The following is a 26,818-nucleotide window of genomic DNA, read 5'->3' as shown; positions in this document are numbered from 1 at the left end:
TCAATTGCAGTCAAGGCTCCAGTATTTTTTTTCCAACTGAGGCTGCGCTCCTGTGCTATTCCTGGAGTTTTGAAAAAGCAGGGTGCTCTGCTGTTTCATTTGAATGAAGAAAGGGTGAGGAGGAAGCCATATGCAAACAGTGGTTACACAACATGACCAAACCAGACAAGGGTCTAAGGTACAACACAAATGTTTCCCCTTTTCCTCTCCCCTTCTGGCAGTCCCATTGCTTGCAGCAGCTGGGCCTCTGGTCTAGTTATACCATGGCCACAACTTCGAGAGAGGATGAGATGAAAATGTGTTGTATTCAGGTAAATCTTGACCCTACAGAAGCCAGAGGTAACAAAAAATGCCAACTGCAGGAGGGCCAGGCTTCTCACCATTAGGTCATTGTCATTGGGATAAACCTTTGGATGTGCAATGTAAAGAGAGGGAGCTCACTCTTTTGCAAGACTAGGTGCAAAGTTTCCAGAATGTGGGAAAAGTGCAGAGGGCTGAATTCTGCTTGCATATACGCTGCTGTAACTGGGAAGATACCCACTTTTGCTTTGAGGTGGAAGAAAACAAAATAGGGACCAGCGCTCTGTCCCTTCCTCAACCATTCAAGAGAATCGTCTTCGGAAATTGTCTGAGCTGATCCCAGGCCAGAAGATATCCTGGTGATTCATATGAGACAAGGGTGTGACCCAACTCTTGTGCAATATGCAAGCTCATACCCAGGGTGTACAAGTTAGTCCAAAAACAGCTATTCCCGTTCTCTCTCACCTGCCATCTCCCTTCCTTTGCTTTTACTTCTCATTCCCCTCTTACTCTACATTCATACCTGCTCCTTTTCTTCTTCCCCTTTACATTGCTGGCCAAGGTGTTGACAGATCTTTCCTCCTGATGTTCTTGAGGCTTTATTTTAAACTAAAGCCCTGCTTTTTAGACAGTTTCTAGAGAAAAAGTCCACAACCAGAAGAGACTCCAGCTCTGCACTAAGTTGCAGGGTTCCTCAGGAGAGTGCCATAAAAGTCCTTAGGCCAACAGTTCCCTGCAACCTGGCAAGTGTACAGCTCTTTGCTTATAGGAGCTTTTCCATGTCCCTGCTCTATCATCCTATTTCTCCAAAGGGGGGATAAGTAGGAAATAGAAACAATAAGAGTTTGCTGGGAAACAGCCAAGTTCGTTAGCAATAAAGCCACACCTTAGGAGGGAAAGTTTGGAGCTTATCCAGCCTGTATATATGGAACCAGAGCTGGGTAGAAGATCTACCTGGTTACTTGGCATCACAGCGTTGGTTAAGTGTTATTGATTTAACAAAGACAACTGAGCCCTGTTAAAGTGAATTATGGAGAATACACAGCTTAGGACTAGATCTTAGATTTCCTGGCTCCTATATCTCTGTTCGAGCCCTTAGAGATGCCATTTTCATATCCTCAGTGCTGGGAGGAGGTTAGATAGGGCTTGCACAGAATTGTTCCACCAGTTCCAGATTTACACCCCTCGTGCTCCACCTCTTTCCATATCAGAGATTGCCACAGCTGCTAAAGTGAAATCAGAGTCCTCCCAGAGCTGCCTCTCTGGGAAGCATCAGTGTCAGAGACATTATTATGTATTATGTTTCTGAATTGGAAACGTACCTAGGAACCCCAATCTTGGACCTGGATCCCATTGGACGACACACACAATGAGCATTGTTCCCACTGAGTTCCAGCAAGTGAACAGCATCCTGAGGCTATGTATTTTTGAATGGAATACATGATACTGATGTGATCTACTGACATCATGTTCCTGGTGTGAATGCGGTGACACTGGCAACGCTGCGCTCTGCATCAGAGTCATAAAAGCTCCCCGGCAAGCTGTCCTGACTGGTAAAAGCAGTTTGATAATATTGCTGTTGTCCACATAAGGGGCTTCTTCTGGCACAGCAGCGTCAGTAGGGGATCAGCCCTCTTCACACCCCTGGCAGACATTGCTATGCAGGCAGAAAAGTCTGCGGTGGAGACATGGCCACAGTATTAGCTATTGTACAGATACAGAACTCTTTAATTCTCATGTACAATAGCTTAAAACTCCAGCTGGGCACGAACCTGTTCTGGTCTAACAAAGCAGGGAGGCCAACTACCAAGAACTGAGCTTTTGGAAGTCAATTTAATCATTATGCTTCATTGACTTGGAGTGATATCTCGTGTCATCTAGGGGTAAGCTGAGAATCAGCAAATGGTTGCTTTACAGTGGCAAGTGTTTTGTGCACAGAGGTCTGTGCAATAATAAAGGAACTCCATTTGGATTGCAAGAGCTCAAATCTTTATTAGAAAAGCTGTGTGCTCAGTGCTGGTACTTGCAGCCATGAAATGCAGGGTGTGCTCAGAGATATTGCAAAATTCTCCAAGCCTATTCAGCTTCCTGGTGTCACCCTCCAAAAAATCCCTGCTACAACTTGTGTTTGAACCTGCAGGAACCTGCTGGTTGTTACAGTGGTGTCACAGGGATGGGCTAATCATAAAATGCAGGTTTTAATTTCAAAAGAAAGCCTGCTTGCTTATGGTGGAGCATCAAAATAGGATCATATTTTGGGCTGGAAGTGACTTCCCCAAGTCACCTCGTCCAGCCCCCTGCTCGAAGCAGGATCATCCCAGCCAGTCTGTCTAACCTGTTCTTGAAAGTTTCCAGGGATGGAGATTCCACAACTTCTCTAGGCAGCCTGGTCCAATGCTTGACCATCCACAGAGTCAGAAAGTTCCCCCTCATCTTCAACCTAGCTTTCCTCTGCTGCAGGTTGAGGCCATTACCCCTAGTCCTGTCCTGTTTCCGGCATAGGCTGTGGGGTAACAAACCCTGTTGCTTATCTTTTACAGTGTTTATTCTGTTGAAAGTGAACTGGAGAGACACTGGGGACTAATGGGAAGACAAAATCACTCTTCGTCATATCTGCCCACAGAGCTGTGGTGTATCAGGAAAGAGTTATCCAACCTAGCATAGGCACTTTTAGATTGGTATCAAGCTGCTTGCATTGTTAAGACTTTTCTTCCTGTACAAGAAGGTGACTAGACTCAACTGCAGCACTATACCTGCATCTATACTGGGGTGACTGTACTGGTAAAAGAATGATCACACCTTGAACTAGCAAAGTGAAATTCAGCTTTTGAGGGGATTGTGCCAGGTGCTTGCTGAGGCAGTATTGGAACACTCATCCTGCCTTTTTCTGAAATGACAAGTTTTCTACGCTCTCCTCTATATGGCAGATGATACAGCTGTCAAGCCAGCACATGCCACCAGCACTAATTCACTATCTGACCTAAATATCTGATAATGGGTTTAACAGATATGTTTTAATGAATTAGTAGACATGCCATTTTGAAAAGGAAATGAATAGCTTTAATTTTTTCTTCTCCTAATTAGCATTTGCACCTCAGCAGCCTGATCGTGTTTCACTACTCTGTAATTTAATCTCAGCTTCAGGAGGGGAAGTAAAGCAGAATCTGATTGGTAAGTAGGAATTCTTTTTCAGGCCATTTTTTATTAATGAATTCTCTGAAATAATTTGGAAACTATCAAGACACTTGGAGGGGAGGGTGCTGTTATAATGTAATGCTTTCTTAGGGGTGTTTTTTATGTAAACTTGCTCTGATGTCAATTTGAATAAACACCTAATTACTTTGGAGTACATCTATATTTTTGGAGTAAAATTGTCCTGCTTTGCATGTGTTCAGTTTTAAAGATCTAAACAAAATCAAAACAAGATGATTTGATACTTAAATTAATGTCTTCATATGGACCCGCACCAAAACAAAAAGTTGCAAATTCAAGCCAGGTAAGTTTCCATACAAATGTGCATATAGGCAAGCCCTTAGTGTCTTCACTGCTAGTGAAAGATGTGGAATAACAATCCTGGCTGCAGGAGACATTTTTCAGGGAATGTGGCTTCATCTCTAGACTCCTGAAAAGTGACACTGGCTCTTCAGCTGTGGAACAAGTAGTACATGTACCAGCATTACGAGCTTCTCTCCATGCTGATCTGCCAGAGCAGTTGAACCCTGGCTTGGAGAGATCTCTTCTAACTGGTGAACTGGAAACACATTCAAGGCTTGGCCTTTCTGCAGAGTTGGCAAACAAAGATAGCAGTTCATGATGGCTGGTGGTTCTTCTCTAACACATTGGCAGAGCACGTCTGATTCCTCTAATGAAGAGTGGTGGAGACCAGAGAAGCAGTATTGCTGCCTTCTCTTTGGTCAGACTTTCCAGACAGCTCAGCATTTTGTAAGTGGAAACATCTGTTGGGCCGGTAGTATTTGTGAACACTCAAAATGCACTGAACAGGGGCGCCAGAAGATGCATCTGCAACCAAAGGACAAATGGCCTTCACTTGTAATGTGAAGAAATGCCCGCAAGAGGTCAGCGTCTTCTCACTTTTAGCTTATTAGTTATTACCTTGCACTGTCTCCCCACATATGTTTTCATTTATAAAATGCTGAACTGTCTGGAAAGTCTGACCATGGAGAAGGCAGTAATAATACTTCTCTAGTCTCCACCACTCTTCATCTAAGGAACCTGACATGCTCTGCCAGTGTGTTACAGAAGAACCACCAACCATTAATCAAATGAGCAGGCCCATTGACTTCACTGAGACTGAAGAACACAAGTAAGGGCTATTTACAGTGGGCAAGGGTTGTCAGGACGAGACACAGAGATGGGCACACAGCCACAGAGCAAATCAGGGATCTCCTCTCTCTCTTCAGGCCCCTACCTTCCTTCCCTGGAAAGAAACCCCTATTTAAAAGTGATAAATAGCTTCACTTGTGGGCTGCCAGTCTACATCTTCTTGAGGTGTTCAGTAACCCACTTGAGCCAAGGACACAGCTCCGTTCAGTGTCTGTCTTGTAAGGGATCAGTGCTGTGTAAAGCGAACTGCTGCACAGCAGCTACCTATTCTGGCAGGCTCTTAAAGATGCAGATCCCTCCAGTGCTGATTGGGCATACTGTTGATTCAGCTCAGTAACATGCAGCCAGCTAGGAGAGACAGGGAGCCCTTTAAAATGCCACAATAAATGAGGTAACGTTGCAACGAATTTGCAAAATGTACCTATCTGTCCTGCTACCAACAAGGCAAGACCCACAACAAGCCTGCTCAGAGCTGAAGAGAGGTAGCTGCACCCTTACTTGAAAGTGAGCTAGAGTGGTTAAAATCCAGGGATTTGGACAGGGTCCTTGTAATATTTTCCCCAAGCCCCAGTTCCTGGAGTCATGTGAACACCAGAGACTGTTGTTAAGGAGGGAAACAGTAAGCTGTGCTGCTCATGCTTGTGACAACAATTTTGTCCTTTATTACTTGTATTGCAATAGTGCTTAGGAAACCTTCCCAAATCAGGCCCCCAGCATGTGCACTGTTAGGCTTGCTAGGGGCTTGCAGACACAGAACCCAAAGTTGGTCCCTCCTACAAAGGACTTAGCTTGGAAACACGTCCCCAATGACTCCAATACCAGAATGCAGAGTAAAGAAGCTAAAGTAAAGCAGTTTTAAATCCTCGTGCTTTTTAAGCTAAGCTCACAGGCTTTTGGGTCCTGACTCATCGAGACAGTTGGGGTTGCTGATAGGGCTACACCCTAATACAGTGGGGTGAACTCTGCTCTCCTTGACCGTGGGGCAACGCCCTTGCTTGTTGCTAACTTTGCACGGGAAAGCTGTCCAGCTAAGTTCTTTTTTTGTTCAGCCGTGCATACCGCCCAAATATAAAGTGGCAGTGGCACTTCGTCACATGCAACTGAATCAGTTACTCACTCACTCCTGTGGGTGGTGGGGGGAGCTGCTACTGCACAGTCATTCTGGATTTAGTGTGTGAACCGTGTGACCTGGTCCCGCTGTTCTCACTGTGTCCTCAAGCCTTGTTTCCCAAGTTGCCTCTTCTCCCTGGGGCAGTCTCCTATCGCCCCTGCACCCCTCCCACTTGCTTGTATGAAGCGTTTTTGGGTGAACTTCATGTCTTACTGACCTGTATGGCCCTGTGTCACTCTCAGGTACAGCACTGAGTCATCAAGGCATGGATCTACTTCTGAACCGTCTGATTTTTTTCTTAGTGACTTTACATCTGCAATGTTCCTTGTTTTTATTGCATACATTCCTCTTGTGCCCGCAGTGAGCCAGGCAGTGCCTCACCCACCACCAGGTATCGTCCTTGCCCACCGTTCTTACAGTTTGTGCACAGTTTTAAGCGAACTGCTTTGTGAGAGGTACAGATTGATGCATGCATTGATCTCTTTCCCACTCCAGCACATTGTCATTCTCTGTGAGAGGGACCAGAAGGAAAAAGATTGGTCTCCACAGCCCCTTCAGTTCTTGGCTTCTTTACTGAGCCATCCCACAAAGATGCCAGTGAGCACCAGTTATCTGAAAGATGGCATCAGCTGAGACTTCAGTCACACAGGCCCATGGAATAGCCACCTGCAGGCCATGCCCCCCCTCTTTACTAATAGCTTTGTGGGGTTTGACCTGGTGACAGGGAAGCGGCAGGTTCTGCATCTCATTGCCAAACCTCGTACTTTATCCTCCCTCTTCCACTTATGTCTCCTGCAGTGGCATTTCAGGACCTGGCAGACTGGCTGGTTGGATTCTGCACCACTCCTTTGGGAGGGGCCGGGGGGTGATGTCACTTTAAGCTACCTGTATGCTCCCAAGATTTCTCTAAGTGCTGACATGCCAGGTTAACCAGAATCTGAAACACACTCCCAGCAGAGGTGGTGCAGTTTTGCTATCCCTGGAGGTGTTCAAGAGAAGGCTGGACAAGCACCTTGTGGAGTTCATTTGAACCCAATTACCTCCTGCCCATAGCAGGGGACTGGACTCGATGATCTTACAGGTCCCTTCCAGTCCTTTTATTCTATGACACTGTGTCTATGAGCTGCTTCATGCCTAGAAATAGTCAAGAATCCCTGTCCCAAGGCGTGCTACTCAGATTCCCACACCCCTGCCAAATAGCATTTTGCAATTGACTTTAGTGGACATGAATTCTGTCATGCATAGTATAAGTGTTCCCTCTGCTGCCCAAGGCTCACAGATCACCTTGAGTCTCACTTATTGGCAGTTTTACAGGAGCATTGGCCTGGCGCTCGCTCCCTGCACGGGAGCAAATGACCCATTTTTTAGCACAGATCAAGTGTAACCTGGGCGGTACTCCAAAAGGTACCCCCTCTCCAATTGAAGGGATCAGAGCAGGTGCACAAGCGCTGTGGGAGGTGTAGGGACTTTCCTCCCCCTATAGAGCAGAGCCAGACCATCACTGAGGACTTAACTATATATCTTTTAATGAGGGAACAATACTGGGAACATAACAGGCATAATCAGGGGGTATGGTGGACACTACAATGCCCCAAGGGGCAGGATTCAACAAAGGTTAGACACTTACAATCATTGACAAAAGACAGGGTTAACAAAATATAAAAACACAAACAGCAGAACAAACAATACTGGTTGGGGAAATATATAAAAAAAAGGCACAAAATACAAAATGTCAAAGGACAAAGAAATATAGGGCTTAGGTACCTGGAAGGTGAGAAAACACAATGGCCCTTTCCCACTGCAAGAGGAATTTTTCCTTAGTAGCTCACTCACCCCAGCTCACCAGAACTGGGACTTGAACTTGGATCTCCCATGTAGTAGGCAAGAATACTGCCACATAGCCACCAGTGCTGGTATTGCTTCAAGCTGCAAGGGGTCTTGACCTTCCTGGAGCCCCGGCTTCACATCGAGCTGCCTAGTCTCCGATTGGAGAAGCTGGAAGCCAAGCTGGGACCCCTCAGGTTGCTGCTCAGATCCTTGCCAAAGTGGGAAGCCTCTCCTGCTAGCCAGAAGCCTCTCATAGGGGATCCTGGAACCCAGCAGGAAGCCTCTCCTGCTAGCTACACACCGTGTTGCTGAGGATCCCACTGCTCCCTGCAGGTCTTGCTCTTTCAGGCTCTTCTGGGGCAACTGCTTTTGCCCCGCTAGCTCAGCTCTTTGAAGCTCCTTCCTCATGGTCCCTTACTGGTCTTTCCCCTGAGTCAGCGGTGCTGCCCCTTTTATCCCCCTCTTATCCCCCTCCAGGTGACCCAAGGGGCCAATCAGGGGGACATGAGGGGTGAATCTCGGGGGCCTGATTGGTGAGGAAAGGGAATCCCAAGTCCTCCAATCATCTTTTGCCCTTCCAAAACCCCTGGGCTAGGTCACTGCCAGCCAGCCCATCACACAAGTAACTCCCTTGTTTACCACAGTGATGGCTGATGTCAGTGGAAAATGTGAAATTCCTCACTTTCCCCAGAAATCCCTGGCTCTCGGAATCTCTTGGCCCGAGGTGTATTCTCGAAGTCTACTACCTGCCTAGGGAATTTTCCAAGCAATTAGAAAAGCAACTCTATGGAGACTGGCTTTCCCCAGTTACCACATCAATGCCAAGTTCAGATGAATCTATAATATTCACCCAGCGTGGCTGATCATGCCTTCTCAAGGTTAAAGTAGAACAAGGTTTGAACTTGGATGAAATCCATGTTTTTAAAAAATAGTTCTGTTTACACTTCTCTTAATGGAATAGTTTAAATGACTGGTGTAGCAATCACATGGGGCCCCATTTTTATGTAGCTAATACTACTGTGAAACAGGAGCAGCTCCAATGAAGTTATAACACTGCAAATACGCAAATGAGAGGAGAATGAGGCCCTTGATATCCACAGGTCAAACTGTCACCCTGAGCAGAGGTATTCTTCTGATTACTTTGATGACTGGGTTGTGTTATCAGATGCAATGCAGTACAAAGGTGGCAGAATTTGGCTTTTGCCTCCATGTGTTTAACTATACTGGAGAGGTGGAGAGGCTCAGTATATAAACCAGAGTGGAACCTAGGGAACTGCTTCTAGTCCTGCTACTTTGATATCCCCTTCCTCTACCTGCGTCTTGATTTCCCCATCTGTGTCATGATACTGACCTTGGGGAAGCCCTTGGAGATCTATGCATGAAATGTGCTAAATATTATTGTTCTTTGTTTCTCTGATTAATCACAAATCCACTTTAGCAATTATAAATCAATAGCTTTCAAGTTTAGGAACAGCAGCCAAGCACGCGTACAAAATGCCGCTAATACTTTTTTTTAGGCAGCATTTGAAAACTGTGCCCAAAAGCCAGTCCATTCAAATAAGGCAGCGATGCAAGAGAAAGCAAAATGACTGTGCCAAAGGCATAAATGGCTTCATCATTCTTGCCCACATGCTGCTTGCAAACATATCTGATATAGTGTTTTGTTTATACACCTGTATTTTCAGTAAATCCCTCTTGTTTAAAACAAAAGCTGGAGCCAAAAATATATATCATTTGGAAATGCTCCCAATTACATGAGAAATTTTCCATCAAATCAGCCAGATAAAAGTGTGGTAAAGGCAAGCGGTCGCCTGTACTCTGGATTATTTTTCTTGATTATCTGTATTGCAACAGCTTCCAAGGGCTCACATCAGGGTCACAGTCTAATTGTGCTGGGTGTTATACCTACGTATCCTTCACTCTGTCTGCTGTGTGGTTGTTACAGTTATCAGCTAAACTTCTGTGCCTGCAGAGACTTACGCGTGTGCTTAACTATACAAAGCCACCACAGTGGGGCTATCGGTATAATTCACAATGGATCCAATTCAGCTTCTGTCTAAAAAAAGAGACTCCCACTGATTTCAGTGGGATCTGGTTCAGATCCAACATGTATTGTGAAGATGTGCTTTTGCCTTTTTCAGTGGAAACCTGTTCCATCAACAATTCTCCAGATAAACTCGGTGCCCAAAACCTAAGGCACCCAAAATCACTGGTGCTTTTGGCCTTAGAGATCTATTTTAAAGAAAGGTGGAGAAAGCAAAAATTCAGCCCGTGGTGATGAAAGGGATTTAGTCACATAGCACTGAAGTCAGTGTCAGCTGCTCAGACTACTCAGGACTGCAGAGCAAGATTGGGCCTTGGGAACGAAGGGGCTATGGATTATCTATATTGTACTAGCATCTGGAGAAGCCCACCCAGATGAGACCCCCGTTGTGCAAGCTGCTATATAATCACTTAATAAGGGACAGGCCCTGCCACAAGGAGCTTCCAATTTTCTGCAAAAGAAGGCTGAGAGGTGATCTTGTGGCTGTCTGCAAACTCATCAGGGAGGGACAGCAGGAAACAGGGGATACAATGTTTAACAGGGTGCCCATCAGGGTAACTAGAAACAATGGCCACAAAGTGAAGGAGAGCAAATTTAGATTGGACATCAGGAAAAAGTTATTTACTGTGAGGGTTGCTAACATATGGAATACGCTTCCAAGGGAGGTGGTGCTGTTCCCTTCCTTGGAGGTATTTAAGAGGAGATTGGACAAACACCTGGCTGGGGTCATCTGAACCCAGCACTCTTTCCTGCCCAGGGCAGGGGGTTGGATTCGATGCTCTAATAGATCTCATTCAACCCTAAAATCTATGAATCTATATAGCTGAAATGAAGAAAGGCTATGGAGACAGAAGGAAATGGAGTGACTCTAAATCGCGCAGGATGTGGGAAAACACAAGTGGGTTAGCAGCAGGCACGCTTTCCCTTTCTACTGTGGGCTCCTCAGGAACACCCATGTTCCCTCTGACCCTTCTTCTGCAACGCAAAGCTACACCTCTGGGCCCTATAGGAATAAGGCATGGAAGAGTCTTGTTTGCAGGAGCAAAGTGTGAATTCTGTTGCTGTGTTATTTTTTAATTAACTCTGGCTGTGTGTGTGTGCCATCTGATGGTGGCACCATGCACTAGACCTGTACAAACTCACAGCAAAACAATACAGTCTGGATCCCAAATTGTTTTCAGGTATAAAGGGCTGGATCCAAAACCTCTTGAAGTCAGTCTTTCCACTGATTTCAATCCGCTTTGGCTCTCAAACACTGCAATAAGCTCTGCCAGGGCCTGCTTTGGTATTGGCAGCTTGCAGGACTGTATCCATTTCTCTAAATGCCCAGCTGCAGGAATAATATGATCGCAGGAGAATCTCAGGCTGTGGAAGCTCTTTACCCCAAATTAATAAGGAGGAGACACACAGACGGCTCCAAGAAAGCTAACTGCCCACCATAAGCTCTGTCACAGCATCTGGTGGCAAAGGGCTACTACCCCTGGATAAAATAGCCGAGGGATGCAGACATATGACAGTTTCTCTGCAGTAAGTCACCTCTGCGGGAAGTTGCTATAGTGGTTTTTGCAGCCTCATTTACCCCAGAAGGGAGAGATCTTGTGCCTGTCTGAATCTGACGGTGTATACGCCACTTGTGGTATTTTTTTAATCTTTTGTCTGCTCCTGTGGAAGCTGGTAGCTTTTATTATTATTTCTGAGTGACAGCTTGGGGAACAAGCTCGGGATCCCGCAGCACTGAGCGTTTTGTGATGGGTCCCGGAAAAGGTGTCGGAGAGCTGTTGTAAAATAGTCCCATTCCTCCAGGTTCATTCCTGTTTGCCTTGAGGCTGCTTGCTTTAACCGGGGAAGGATGTGGACTCTATCAGCACCTGCAAAGCCGAGACTCGGGATGGGAACCAGGAGCTTTTCCCAGACAGGCTGTGTGCTTGCTGCTTCCCTGGTCCCAGCCATCCTTCAGCTGGCAGCAGGAAAACTACAGCTCCCAGGTGCCTTTGCTGCCAGCTGGAGAGGGGAGGGAGGGGCACACCTTCAAAAGCTTTTATTGCTGAAATCCTTCTGCCCACAGCGCAGCTCCAGCCAGCTCAGGCACTCACTCCACTGGGCACTGAATAATGTCAGCAGCAAAGCACCCCCCCACCTAGTGATGGACCCCAGGGTCTTCTCCTGGTGCTTTGTGGGAAGCAGAGTCCAGCTGCCTACAGGGCTGGGCTCCCTTCTCTGGAGGACTACCATTCCCATAATGCCCCACAGCTGAGCCTGGGTGTTGCAATTTAAGAACACTCTTTCTTTGCAGTGCCTTGAACTCCTGCTGCTGCTTCCCCCCTTGCATCTGAGCCCCCTTCCCTCTTCTTCCCCCCCACTCCTTCCAACCCAAGCTTTTGCTTTTCTGATTTCTTCCTCCCCTCCCCACTCTGCCAGATCAGGATGAGAGAAGAGGAGAGTGCTGCAGAGGAAGGGGTTAACCCTAAAACCTTTGCGGAAGGGAGGGGAAGTCACTCAGTCCCCAACTCCACCCACCCTCCTTGAAGTAGGGACTTCCTGTGACAGTTCATTTCCTGGTTGGATGGAGCTGGGAAGAGGAGGGAGGGCTGGGGGGGGGGCACCTGGAGTAGGATCAGTCTGTAATGGTCTCTGGCTATCAACTGCTGGCCGCCTTCCTTCTGCGCTTCCCTGAGCTGCAATGGTCTCTTACAGCCATGGCCCATCCAGTTCCAGCAGAGAGGATGCAGCAATGGTAACACTGTGGCCAAGTTGCTAGCTGGGTGGCTCCAGCCTATTTGGTAGCAAAGGACTGGGGCAGTCCTGCGGCTCCCTGTGCTGGGGGGTTTACATGGAAAGATTCGCTGCTCAGGGCAGAGGTACATCATCCTTCTCGCAGCAACAGCTTTTCGGGGATCTGGGCAAGGGGTTTGAAGGGGCTTGTGCATGCAGGAAGGCTGCCTCTGGGCGCCAAGGGGGCTATTTTGTTTTGACAGCATGGCTGATTATTTTGGGAGTGTTTGTAATGTTTTATTCCCCCGCCCTTTTTTTTTTTTTTTTTTTATATATAATGATTACAGGTGTAAACCTTAGCAGCTCTGCCTTCCAGAAGGAAAAAGCATCTCTCCTGCTTTAGAAAAAAACAGAACGTTCAACAAAACAGGGGGGAGGGGAAGAAACCCCAACCCCACTGGAAGTAATTTATTCTTTCTTATTGGCTGGGATCAAGAAGGGGGGAGAGGAGAATTGGACCTCCCCAAACAGCGTCACTGTCATCATCACACTGGTATCTCTTGAGAGATGAAGAAGTTCTTTGATTCACGTCGGGAGCAGGGAGGCTCTGGCCCAGGTTCGGGAACCAGTGGAGGAAGTGGAAGCAGCACCGGCCCAGGGAGTGGGTACGTTGGCCGGGTGTTCAATATTGGGAGGCACCAGGTGACGGTGGACGAAGTGCTGGCGGAAGGTAAGATCACACTGGCTTGTGCAGAGCCCTTATTTTTCCTCTGCAGAGGTATCTTGTATAATGTAAACAGAGGCTTTGGCCCTCTCTTCAGGCGTGTTGTTTTCCCCCCCCCTTCCTCTCCTCCTCCGTTTTCCCCAAGATTTCATTGTCATTGAGGGGTTTGCAGTCCGATGACAGCTACAGCTGATACCCCTGCTGTTTGTCAGAGATGCAAGTCAATCCTATTATTGCAGATTTTATTTGTTTTTGAAATGCAAGCAGGAGAAATAAAACCAACAGAAGTTGGGATTTTTTCCTCCCAGCTGGAAACTTGGAATGCTTTAAAAGCAAACAAACCAGCAAAATAATCCTGGCATAGTCTAGTGGGAGACGGTGTGTCTTGAGAGAGAAGCCCATTGCTTTCATTGTGGAAGTTTCTTCCATCAGCTTGCATCTTTCCTACCTTTGCTAGAGCTGGGGAACCACTGATAAATTCTCTGTATGTTTTTAGTGTAGGGTCTATACACAGGACTTAACAGAGCAAACAGCTGTTTGTGGTAGTGGGTTGTGGCTGGATGAAAAGATGCCAAGCAAAACTGTAATCCAGGTTATATTTACTGTTTGTGAAGTGCTTTTAAAAAAACTTAAAAGAAATAAAGAATAACAAAGGTTATACAACCCTAAGAGCTCTCTAACCTGCAAGTGAAGTGCTTGCAATGCAACTAACTGCTTGTAATTATTATTTAAAAGACTTGTATCTGGAGCATTGCTGCTTTAAATATAATTTTACTTTTCATATGCATGGACTATAATGGGATCTTCTGCAAAGTCTCTCATTAGTAACCTTGCTCTCGACCTTCAGAATAATGTTGGCCTCCTTAAACTGGCCCATAGTCCATTTTGTGCACAGCATCCTTGGTGTTTTCAGTCCAGGCAGTGTGTTGTTTAGGTTTTAATTGAATGGGCTTCTGCAAACAGACTGCCTGGAAGAGGGCTAAAGAGAAGAAAGCTGGGGTCTCGGAGCCTGGGGGTAGGTGGCTACCTTAGCCTTGACATAAATTTGAGCCCTGATAGGGACAATACGAATGGTTCAGACCTTTTTTGATTGAGCTATCTTAAGACAGATTTGTCAATGTCTTTTTATAGTCATGGTTAATCAGGAAGTGCCGGGCTGGGCTGGGGCTGCCTGAAATGCTGGTCATGGTGAGTGGTGCATGCTAACTGTAGGATGGAGAGGAAGCCAGAATTGATCACCCTAAACAACCCTGGCCTAGGAAGTCTAGTGATCTCTCCAGCTTTGTGGGGCACTGATTGCAAGAATATGGCACAAATCTGCCTTGATTTATTTTTCCAAGGCCCTACTTGCCCCTGGAGTCCAGCAATGAGGTTTGCTTCAACTCTGTAGCTGCTACTGTTCTGCTCCCTGCTCTCTGGCCTCATTCTTGTAACACCAGGATGAACAGACTTCTTTGCTGATGGGTAATCTCTTGCTGGCAGATCCTGCCTAGGATGCTGACAGCAGCGGGAAGTGAGCTGCCATGCTATTGGGTGCTGTCCTGCTCAGCTCTCCTCTGTCGTGTTTGACTGCATTTCTGCTCAGGCCTGGGCCATAGCACATGTTGGGGTGAGAGATGAGTTGGGATGGGAGGAGGAGGGATTACTCTCCTGTTGTGTTGTCCTGGTGTTCTCCCTGTGCCTCAGCAAGAATAGCATCTTCCGGGAACTCCTCTGTGCATGAGTGCTGTCCAGTAGTGAGAGCAATCATGGGGATTAAAGACTACTGGGGAGGGGTACAATGTGGCTTGGTGCTAGGGATAGGGCTGCCACTCAGGATTTGATTCCTGCAGGCCTGTTAAATGGATCAAATCCAACCTGGAGTAGACTGTCAGGGCATGAGAAGCTCTAAGAACCCTGTCTTGGTGGGAGCTGCCGCACAGAGGTCACTGCTACGACGGGTCAGGCTGAGGGCATTGCCCTCTAATTGGAGGTCCTTACTGACCCCCTAATAGGGCACAAGATGGGTGGCTTTTAGCATAGGTCTGTGGGTTCAGTCCTGTTGATACTAGAGAATGGAGAAGCTCTTTCCTTCATGAACATCTTGGGGGCGCTTGTAAGGCAACCTTGCCGCCTTCCCATCTGTTGGGATTGTATTCAGCATGCCACTGCCCCTTGAAAAGAGTACTGTGATGGAAGTGTGCTGCCAGTGTGTAACCTGGAGCTTGGAGAGCAGTCTAGCCCAGGGGTGGGCTAAATGGTGAATTTGGCCAGTGGCCGGACTCCATGTCTCAACAGCCCCTGCCCGCGTTGTTGTGGCCAGTTGCCATGGAGACCCCAGTAGCGATGGCGCTGTGACAGTGCTGGGCCAGGGTTTCCATGGAGACTGGCCCCAGCAGCGCTGGCAGGATGCACGACTGGGTGGGAAGCTGCTCCAGGGCTGGGGCTGGGATCTTGCAGTGGTGACAGCATGGTCTGGAGCCAGGGCAGAGCCGTGATCTGCTACCTGCACACCCCTGTCCAGGGCGTGCAGGCAGTAGATTGCAGACCTGCCCCGGCTCTGGAGCACGCTCACCGCCACAAGATCCCAGCCCCGGAGCAGCTCCTCACACAGCTGCGCCCCCCTGCCAATCCTGCTGGGGCCAGTCTTCATGGAAACCTTGACCCAGCACTGTCACAGCGCCACTGCTAGCGGGGTCCCATGGAAACTGGGTGCAGTGATGCGGACAGGGACTGCAAGGAAACAGAGTCTGCCGTAGGCCCGATCTGGCCTGTGGGCCGGACTTAGCCCATCTCTGGTCTAACCCTTGCTAGCCTTGAGGTGATAAGATCGTAACCCATCTTGGACAGAGCCTCTTGTTTGCTTCTCTGTACTATGTTCGCTGGCTAAGCGGCTTTGAGAAGCCAAGTCAAAGTGCCTCCCGTGTGGCCTGCAAACAGAAGAAAGTCATGGGGTGGCCCTTCCTCAGTGGAAGCTGAATTTTGTCATGGCTATGTTGGGAGTCTTGACTCCTTCCCTTCCCTCCTGCTTCTGAAAGGGAGTCAAATTGGAAGGGGTTGGGGGGAGGACCAGGCAGTGAAAAGGAGCAGTTGGATGGCATGATTGCATAAGGACTTAAGAGAATGACTCCTTCAAATAGCACAGGGTGAGGAGGGCAGCTCACAAATTTGAGGAGCAAACAACCACCGCTGTTAGTACTGAAGCGTCAGGACTTCATCTCTGTCCAGCAGAGCTGTAACCACCCTCCTCCCCTGCATGCTGCTGAGCGGACTCTGCGAAGGGTGACTGGCCCTGCCTCAAATGTTATTGTTCCAAAGCTTTTGGGGGTTGTTTTTTTTTCCCCCTGTGGGGTGCATCCCCCCAGGACCTTTGGTAGCAGCTCAGGACATTGGCTTTGCTGTCAGAAATGTCTTTTTGCCTTTCTATCCACCCCTGCCTGGATGATGACTGTAGGATGCTGTTGTTATTCAGTCCTGTGTTTTAGGGTTTAAATGGTATCTTTCAGTGAGTCAATGAACATCTGTCTTCCTTGCAGCCAAGGAATGTATTGAGCCCAGGCCTTGGTGGAGAAACGCTGAAGTCTGCAGGAGGGCTGTGAACCCCAGGAGGCTAATGCTTTTGGTCTTTTGAAATCCATCAAGGCAAGAGTTAAAATCGATGTGGTCGGTTGGCCTCCCAGAAGTCAGTGGGAGTTCTGTCATTGCCTTTAATAAGGCTGGGAGTTCATCCCGGATATATCCCAAGGGACATCTGATGATCACAATGAATCTCACTAGTGTTTGGGGTTTTTTTTTTCTTTATAAATAACAAAACTGTGGACTTGGGTGCAAATTTTTTTTTTTTTCCAGTGCTAGATGCGGTGGGCTGTTGCTGTGATGGGAGAGGATTTGGATGTTGGGAACAGGTGTAGGGAAAGAAACAGACAGCCTGGCACAGGATCTCGCATGACGTGTCTGTACCACTTGGGCCTCTAGCAACTTGTTGTGTTAGCCCAGGTAGACCAGAGGATGATTGCAAGAGCATCCTAAAGCTTTTAGTTACACGGGGACCTACTGTACCCATGCAGCATCATTGACTGTAATATGCTTGCATAGGTGTGATGGATTTGATTCAGTGTGTATAGATGTATTGACAGGATTGTGTTGTTAACCTCCCATTTGTCTTCGTCTGCCTCAGGACTGACAAAAAAGGCCATGTTTCCTTCTGTGTAAGCTGTTTGTTTGTTTGTTTTGCCTTTTTGAAGCTGATTTTGCAGAAATATGATGTTTGGAGGAATCAGCATAATTTTGTAGGCTCTTCGCTCAAAATTTGCAGCCACTTCTGGTGAGGGGTGTGCATGACACCTCTTACAAATATATATCTCAACTCATTCAGCACTATGGGGGATGTTAACCTACCTGTGGAAATATGCCAAGGCAGCAGTTACATGTAGTTTAGCAAGTTTGGCTTTTAATAGATTTAAAAGAAGCAAACCCTGCAAAATAATATTACACTCCTCTTCTCTATATAGACTTCTAAACTGCAAAACTCATTACATGAGTGTTACTGTTCATAAGTGTCATTGCACTAGTAGCAATTGAGTTGTTTGCTCAATTCCATCGAGGCCTTTGTTAACTCGAGAAATAAATTAGGAATAGCTGTTCTTGATGAACTATTCCAGATGAACGATGTTTGTGTGGAGGCCCTTATTCCAGAATGAGTGTTTCCATACCTGGAGTTAATCTGAAATAGAAACCCTGCTTTAAGGTTGCTCACTACCTTATTGTGGAATAAGTTTAACTTGCAAACCTGAAATTCAAGTTTGCAGAATTAAGCCCAACTTTATCCAGTTCGAACGGTTGTTTGGGAACTTTTTATTTTTTTTACTGAGTCTAATTTGTGCTAAACTCCTAGGGTTTAGAACTGTCTGAATGTGAATATTTTGAGCCATTTATCTGCTTGAAGTGGGAAACACCCTTTGCTTTGCTCTGTCTTTGCAGCTGGTAAGGTTGTATGTATACAGCTTGGGAAGCAGTATGCGGTTAGGGCAAGCTTTCTACAATTCACTTTTGGCCTCTTGAACTTTGATATTGTTAACTAGATGCTTGTAACACGGAGAACGTTCCTAAGAGGTGAACTTTTTGTAGGTGAAAGGGAACTATAGGACTTTAGTGAATCTGTAACTCCAGCAACCTGAAGCAGTATCACAAGTAGCTGGCTGGGTGAACTGCACACCCCCCCCAAAGTGTTTTTTGCTTTTATCAGTGTAGTTTGTGCCCATGGGCATGTGTTTTGTGCCCCGAGATAGCACCTTCAATCAAGCCCTGATTCTAACAGATTTAAGTGTATAAGAAGTCTTAAAAAAAAATCATTTTATGAGCAGGCTAGTGAGACGTGCTTTCCAGTCCCGGAGACAGAAGTTGTCTATGATATTTATACAATAACCGCCCCCTCCCCCCCCCCCCATGGGGCCTGGCTCTGAGTTGGGGGATATCAGTTGATACTAAAATATCTATAAAAACAATAATGTTTACTGTAGAGTGGACCTAGCAGAGACGGCATCTGGATAATCTTCCCTGCCAGCTTCAACACCATGTCCCTTCTCTTGGAAAGAGCTTCACAGGTAGGGTGACCATATGTCTCCATTTAGCCAGGACAGTCCGGGATTTCGGAGGCAGCTGTTGAAAATTATAATGGGCGTCTTAGAAACGCAGCAGCGCAGGGCACAGTCTGGCAGGGAGTCAGAATGGCACGGAGCGCCTTGCAGGTGGGTAGACAGGCACCACTGCCTGTCCGGCACACCACCTCACCCCCACTGGCTTGAGAGCGTGGGTGGGACGGGATGGGACAGTGTCCTGGATGAATGTCCTGGATTTCTTTATGGTTAGTCTGTCGATAAGAACATAAAAACTGCCACCTATTGGGGCAGACCATAGGCCCATCCTGCCCAGTATCCTGTGTCACACAGTGGTAGGTGAGTGGGTGAGATGGAACAGTTTCCAGTTGTATTCACTTTGTGGCTTCTGCTGCAATTTATAAGGACTTTAGTTATCCAGGTGTGAGAGGATTTAATGTGGATGCCTGTCCATTGGGAATAGGACTGAAACCACCAAATTGAAGTCACACAGGCTTACGGAGCTAGGTTAGATGTCGAGCAGTAGCTTGCAAAATGAAAGGTATTCTTACCGAGTTCCTCAGCTCTGAATGCTAGAGGTAACAATAAAGCCAGCAAATGATATGTATGGTCGTGCAGCATCTCTCCTTGTCATACAAGTGACAAGGTAAAACTGAAGTAGGTAAGACCCTTCTGAAAGCAATGAATACTGGTTGGTGTTGAATTTGAACTTAGCATGTATGCAGTGCTACCACATTCCAAGCACGCCTGCTTGTATTAATCACTGGCTAATAAAAAGGTTCAGAGCCACTCGGGTATAGTACAGGAACATGGAGGTTGGAGATGGTACAAGATGAAGTGGGTTTTCCCAGTCTTGCATCATTCTGGCTGAATTGTAGAAATGGAGTCAACCCCTTGAAGTGAATGAGAAGAAATACCCCTGGGTTTCCCTTGCTCTTAAAGTGGGCCCTAGATAAACTTCAGGGGTGGCCAGAGACTCTGTATGTAGTCCATATAATTAAAAATGAGGGAGAGAAGAGTCTAACATCCTGCTCTTGGAGCAGGGCAAGTCTACAAAACCTAGGAAGCCAACTGTAACTAGTACTTCCCTCTGCTGTGCTACTGACTCACTTCTGTGCTTCTGGAAAGTCACTTCACCATTTTAGAAATGGGGTCATTTGTGAATAAGTGCTGATTCCAATTAAATCACTTCTAATATTGGAAGGCAGCAGAATATAATGTTTGACTAAGGAAGAATGCTGGTCTACCAGGTAGGCGTGCACACACTTACACACCTGGAACCTACTTGTCCAAGTCAAGGGCCATTGACCACTGTACTTGCCTGACTGTAGAGGCAAAAGATTTTTATGATACTGGCAGTGAGATTCAGGGGTGTGTTGGGTAGATCAGAGTGGAGACCTGTTCCAAAGGCAATGTTATTGCATCTTGGGAGGTTCTTAGACTTCTTTATCATAATATTCTGTGGACACCTCTCTCTTCACTTCTTTGGCAGCCAGAATAATTACTTCTTGGTGAAGTTTGTGTATATTTGTAATCCTCTTCAGGAGGAGAATCGGCCCCTGCTATCATCAGATAGCCTAGGGATAGGGTTAGGGTATCTGAGCCCCTATCAGATATTATGAACTGTGTCCTTCCAGCATTCCTGCCATAGACATGGGGTGACAAGCTCTAAATCGTGCAGGGAGCCAGGAATCAAGTTTAGATCTTCCAAGTCCCAGGCCAGTCCAGGGGATCCTACTTGGATAAAGAACCTGCTGTTTGTACTGTCTATGCTGCTGTCATTAGCTGAAGACGGGAAGTAAAGCTTGAAGTATTTGCTGTTGTCAAACAGGAACCTCAGTGAGGTATCAGAGCAAAACTTATGGCTCAGTGGAGTGATCCAAATAGAAGCTGTCACTCGAGTTCTTAATTGTCCTTGCTTTATTTCTGTCATAAGTGTGACACTTGCCATACTGACGCCCTCTTTCTGCCAAAGAACAACAAAGGTAACAAAATCAAAAAACCCTGCTTTAAGCAGAGATCTGCCACTGGTAAGTGCCAGCTGCCCTATACAATCCATGAGGGACTTGGCTATTGCTGTTGGGTTTATGTGAAAGTCGCTTAAGTACTATGAGGAGAGGCAGCAGTATAGAACCCAAAGGTAAAGATACACTTGCTCCTTTTTTCCAAAACATCGATGACCAAGGCATTTAAAATTAAAGTAGCAATAATTATTGCTGACGTCAGGAGAGAGACGGAGATGAGAACCTACAGTCCTGTTGCTCTGTGCTTTTAGCATCTGTTTAGGGTTTATTATTTTACTTGTGGCTTCCAAATTTCAGCACTGGATCTCATTAGCTGGCTTGGCTGAGGAATGGAGCGCTATTGCTTCAACTGCTTACCTGAAAAATGGGGATAATGTAGTTTATTTCCCATGAGCATCCTGAGGATTAATTGCTTGTGGCTTGTAAAGTGCTATGAGAGCGGAGTACTTCCCTGACGTTTAGCTGCTGCTACAGAGGAGTAAAACACTTTTGTGGGAAATCTTCCCTTTGTGGCTCTTGTTGACTCTTCAGTTGTGCTGGTTTTCAAGATTGTGGTCTAATAACTCTTCTGCTATGCCCCTATGACTTTAGCAAGAAGTATATAATGGTCTTGAATATGTGGCTACTGGCCATCTGTGGGAGGCAGTGAAGTATCGTTCGGAAATTCACCCCAAGTTCTGCAAACCATTGCTAGAGTGATTTACAAAGGATCGGCATTCGTAGATCTTTAAACAATTAGTAGTAACATATCAGAGTTTCAGGAATGCGCAGCCCTGATGTATGTAGGTACAGTTAACTTGGTGAGATGGGTTTGCCTTTTCTGGGAATTGGGACCCTAGTTTCATTTTACTGCTCTTTGGCTATCTTCCTGTGTGACTGAAACATTGCTAATGCTAAAAAAACCCCCTAGGAATCCCAAGCAAGGCCTCTAAGAGGCTAGCCCAGCTGCTTGTGAATGGCAGGTGTACTACCAGCTCAAGGCATGCCAATCAATGATGTCTGTCATTTTTACAGCAATTTGTGCCTTTGTTTTACCATCTGGAAGATGGGCAAAGCTAGTGCTTGCCCATCTGAAACATTCCCAATGCCTATTAAGCTATCCTAGATGCTCTGAATGGTGGGACAGTCACCCAGAGTATTTCCCAGGACTCTTATTACTGAAAGTTGTGTGGTCTAATAAATGTCTTGCATTCCCTTCAGCTACGAAGCCTCTATTCCATGGCAGCACTGAACATTTTGTAAGATCAAGCCCACCGTAGTGGAAAGGCTGCAGTATCTTGGGAATATCACTGAAGGTGCAAAAAGTGGTCCTTCAGTGTGTTCAGAATAGATAAGACCCCATTGGTTTCCCTAATCACTTATCCCATGCATTTAAGGTTGGTTGGCTGTAGGCTCGAAATGATATACCAAAGGGAGCTGTAAGGTGGAATATCCTGGTTATCATGGCTGGAAACAGCAGTTAGCTGGCAGCACTATAGCAGAAGAGTGGTTACAGGGGTAACTTGGGCGTGGATTAGGCTCAGGAGATGTTGGGCATGCACAGCTGTGGAAGAATGGCTGCTGCCTGGAAAGATTCCAACCACAGTTTTTATCTCTCTTCTTCTGGCTTCTGATGCTCCTCATTGCTTAGGCTATGTTTTTCCTCTGTCTATATCTAGTTGCTGCGTGTATGGTTTGTATTATGTAACCTAGAAGCCATAGCAAACATAGAGGCTGACCATGTAAGCCACTGTACACAGACTTACAGAGACATTTCCTGCCCTCAAACACACAAGAGATGGAAGGTGGGAAATAGGAAGGGATGATACCTCCACTCTGCAGAGGAGCAGAGGCATAGAAGTACACGAAGGTGATATGACTTGACAAGGTTCACATAGATAATCTGTGGCAGAGCCCCAGCTATTCAGCTCGGATACTGTAGAGGTAACTTCCCAGTGCAGCACCTATACCTAGATGTGTTTGATTTGATTTAAATTGAATAGATCCCATAAATAAGACAATTGAAGACCATGTTCCAAAGCTGGACTTCTAGTGCAATGGAAGATCCCTGGGGTGTGTATTTATTACTTACTGTTGTTAGCACATGTCACCTGTGAAGGAAGATGGTGTCATCTTCCACTTCTTCATGTCTCTGAAGAAACTAAAGTGTCCCTCCACCTGAGCCTGCTTTGCACAGTATTGAGTAGGATGAGAGCAATCTGTTCTTGACTATCTAACTGCTGCTTTGAATTCCCAAATAACTACATGTTGTGACAGGAGTTTTCTGTTGGTATACAGCAATGTACCAAGGAGCTGGAAAGGTTGTGGTTGGCTTCGGGGGTCAATCTGCATATCTTCTTCCGTAGGAACGTTGTGCAGTCCCTTAACTCGCTTCCTTACTCGTTGAGATGGCGGGTTTTAAAAAGCAAGAGATTCTGTAGTTTAAACGTGTGGGTACAATCTTACAGAAGACCGGCTATTTCATACTCAGTAGCAAGGCGCTAGGGGTTTAAATAAACCAGGAAGAACGCATGTCCATAAGTTTGTTTTGACTATTGTGGCAAAAATATGTGGGGCTAAGCCGCCCTCTGGTGTAACGCCAGTGCCTTCAATGGAGTGTTTTGATTTTATTCTGCTTGAGGATTAGCCTGATAACATTTTAAATACAGGTGTGATATACAGACTCTTCTGTTGAAAAGACTCAAATAATTTAGCCACCATATCTCATTGCTTCTATGAGTTATGTAAGCTATCTGCATTGTACAAATAGGCCAGCCGAGGCCTTGAAAGGTAAAATAACCTGTATGGGGCTCGGATAAAACTCAGAAATTGGCCTTCTAGTTTTTAGTCAATGAAAGACACCACCTCTACTCGCCACCCCCAGACATGTACCTACCATAGGCCTCCTGTCAAATCATTTTGCTTTTATCTTTCATCTTGTCTAGATTGTAAATGCTTTAGAGTAGGGGCTGTCTCCTCATATATTTTCAGAGACCTGCAAAATAGGAACCTCATCTTTGTAGTGGTTTTATAGGAGCTACAGTATTAAGCTGCCTTCCTACTTGCTGGTGTTTCTCTGGGCTCTCCTGTGGCGCTCCGTAAACTCCGTCTGTAGCCGAGTGTGCATTGTGGCTCTCACCAGACCAAAGGGCCTTGCTCAGATCGATGCCCCTTTTGAGTGCCAGGCCTTGCATGCACACAGAAGCACAATATGAAAGTCCCTGGTTTGATCAATTTACAATCTACACGGGGGAAAATATGAGAAGGGAGCAGGGGGCCCAGAGCGCTGCTTGGCTGAAATAACTTGCTCAAGGCTGCATAGGGAGTAAACACAATTTGCAGGAACTTATTTATGGGGAGAAGAGTTTCATCTTCCTCGGGACTTTGTTGCCTATTATTTTTAAGCAAGCAGTCCAGGTTCTCATTGTCTCAGATTATCAATCTGAAGCCTCCAAAGCATATGTTTGTTCTTTTCCCCTGGTGCCAGCAAGCCCACAAAGAGATGCACTCTTGCTCTCCAGTTTCATTTTCCTTCTCTTCTCTGGAGATTTGCTTTCTTGCTTTCTTTGCATTGCAGCAAAGGCCTTTTCAGCTGCATGCAGTTGCACCTTCTTGCTGGCTTTGCATTTCAGGTCAGGAGAGCTCTAAAACAGCCCTGCTCTGCTGTTGGAGCTCTTTCTTGGACATAATCTCGTGGATGCTTTTAGCTGCTGCTCGCAATAATAGCAGCTGAAGCAGGCTGTGTAGAGGTTTGACTGATCGCTAAACAAATTGTGGTGCATGTGGTTTGTTTTGTTTGTTTGTTTTTGGAGCTGCATCTTATTCGTGACACATTAATTTTTAGTTTTGCTTGGGAGGTTCAAGGGCTGAAGTCTCCTGGGAGAGGGATTGGAGTCACTTTACAAAGTAATCTAGGAGGAGACCACGTATCTTGCTGCATCGTAGTGAAATGTTCCTGTCAGCTTTTCGTTGTGTAACTCTGTCTGGCAAGAAAGGATTAAGTACGCGCACAAGAGCGTGAAATGGAACACATGCCGAGCAAATGTAACTAGGGGAATGGGAAGGCATGATTACCGCTTGCAGGGTGGTCGCTCAAATCCTGTCTGCAGACCCCTGCTTGTTCCTTCTTGTGGTCAAATCGCCATGTAGGAACAGTGGGAAGAGTGGCTTGCTAATGCTAGTGGATGAACTGGGGGCATCCTTCTGTAAAATCACACAAGACCTGTGTCCCATTTAAGCCTTACTTTGGAGGTGAAGACGGAAGCTGAGACTTAGAACAGGGGTGAATTTTGGCTATGGCTGTTTCAGGGCTGTAGTGGTATATTCCAAAGATGCAAGTGCTTTCTTTCTTTATTTCTCCCCCCCCCCTTCTTTGCTCCTTTTATTACTTATAGCTCTGCCTTTGGCTTTCTCTAAGGACCTGGCAAAGGAGCTCCAAGGAACTAAGGGAGTGGAGTGGCAGATAATCAGCTGCCACTGCAATGGTGTGAAGATAAATGTTTTTATTATAAAATTGGGAGCTATCAGAACCAAAATGTATGTGTGCTGGGGAGAAGCAAAGGGAAGGGGAGCCAGGCTTAATTCTTTCCATGCACTGTGCATGAGCCAAGTGTGGTTTAGGTGCTCTTTGCTCACCATTAGCCTGTATTAAATACCTGAGACATACTGTTAGGGCTGGCCACCCTCTGTTATTGCTGAAGTGCGTGTTTGTGCTAGATAGCCAACACGGCTTCCCTCTATAGCTAAATAGCCTTTCTTCCCCCTAAAAGTGCAGAGCACAATCATGGTGCTGCTTGAAAAGGAGCCGTCTGGTTTTCCTTTCTCATAGTGGGAGATTCCTATGGCTCTAGGATCTAGCTCTGGGCTCTACAGAAGTGTAAAAAATAAGGTGTCGGTGTTGTGGCAGAGGTGGACGCTGCTTGCTGTGGGGCGGTGCAGGTCATTCCAAGCCTGGCTTGGACGTGACTTAGGTTTGTGAGTTGCAGTAACGATGATAATGCTAATAGGGCCCTGGCTTAAAGAGTAGGGAGCCATGCTTTTTCTAGAGCTGGGTTATCAGCAAAGAACCATTTCTGTTCCTGCCTTATGCCACCTGAGCACCAGGCCTTTCTGCCCAGTGGAGTGGAAGCTGTTGTGTTAGCTGGGGAGATTAAACCCTTTGGTATGTTAGAGAGGTTAGACACTTTAATGAGAGCACATCTGGTGGTGTTTTAAGGAACTTAATCGCGCTGCAGGAGGAGCTGGGTGAGCTGCTGCCTCCCTGAATCTTTAATGAGAGGCATCTTCAGCGATAGGCAGGGATGGGGCGCCGCAACTTCAGATCCTTCTGCCGAAGGAGAACGGTATCCGGTATTTGTTTCTGTGATGCCTGTTTGTTTTTTTTTTCTGTGTGTTTGTGGGGTTCTAGATCTCTCTTCCTCTCCTGTTTCTTTTCCTTTCCTCAGGAAACTGGTCTGGCTTGCCATGGGTTCAGTGCAAAGTTGATAGGAAGGTGAGGCACCCACAATTACTAACTCCTTTGGCATGAGGTCAACCCAGCAGACTGGCTTTAGCTGGCAGTCAGGGCTCCCTTTGTTTAAGCTAGGCAAAAGTACAGACTGTATTGTTTGGCTCACTCTCCACCCTGTGTTTGTCATTAATGAAGATATGCAAATTCAGAAAGGTTTTTAATGAATTTATTCAGGCTGGCCTGGCTCATCCGTGAGCCCAGATTGGAGAAGCCAGAAGCTTCCAGGTGTGCAAAGAAAATCTTGCTTAATTCACAGTCGGCTGTTTGCCTTTCCCAGCTGTTGCTAAAAGGAGGGAAGATGGCCCTGTAATGTATACGCTGGATTGGAGCTCAGAGAAATAGGATTCGGCTCCCATCTCTGCTACAGTCACCTGTATAGCAGCAGACCGAGCAATATGGTAGCAGTTTTCTCACTGTGCTGTTATAACGGACTAACCAGGATGGAGCCTTGCTTTTATTTGAGGCATGAACTTACTACTCTGATGCACTTAATTTGCCAGAAACTAACTAGGACTGTGAAATGCTGGATTTATATATGCCTTGGTGCTTGCTTTCCTACTGGGAGAAGTAGGATCCATAATTCAATGCCATTGTCGTTCTGCAGTGATTACCAATAGTTCAGATGCTAGTGTAAATATCAAAATCAGAAA

At 46.3% G+C, this 26,818-nt stretch overlaps 1 protein-coding gene across 9 annotated transcripts in view; it reads left to right on the top strand.

Moving 5' to 3' along the window:
• The first annotated feature begins 12,200 nt into the window (after positions 1-12,200).
• The window catches only part of AAK1 (AP2 associated kinase 1), a 107,178-nt gene continuing 92,560 nt past the window's right edge, over positions 12,201-26,818 (top strand). For 6 of the 9 annotated variants that reach the window (XM_059730585.1, XM_019482674.2, XM_019482672.2 and 3 more), the window contains exons 1-2: positions 12,202-12,484; positions 12,686-13,068. In XM_059730585.1, the coding sequence (XP_059586568.1) occupies positions 12,906-13,068 (163 nt within the window). In that variant the 5' untranslated portion in view covers positions 12,202-12,484; positions 12,686-12,905. Of the gene's footprint in view, positions 12,485-12,685; positions 13,069-26,818 lie in introns of all 9 variants that reach the window. The other 3 variants (XM_059730584.1, XM_019482671.2, XM_019482676.2) reach the window with 3 other exon arrangements.

This window comes from Alligator mississippiensis, chromosome 7 (assembly GCF_030867095.1).
Source record: "Alligator mississippiensis isolate rAllMis1 chromosome 7, rAllMis1, whole genome shotgun sequence".
Taxonomy (NCBI): domain Eukaryota; kingdom Metazoa; phylum Chordata; order Crocodylia; family Alligatoridae; genus Alligator; species Alligator mississippiensis.
Note: the sequence above shows the minus strand (reverse complement) of the source record. Positions and strands in the feature narration are given on the sequence as shown.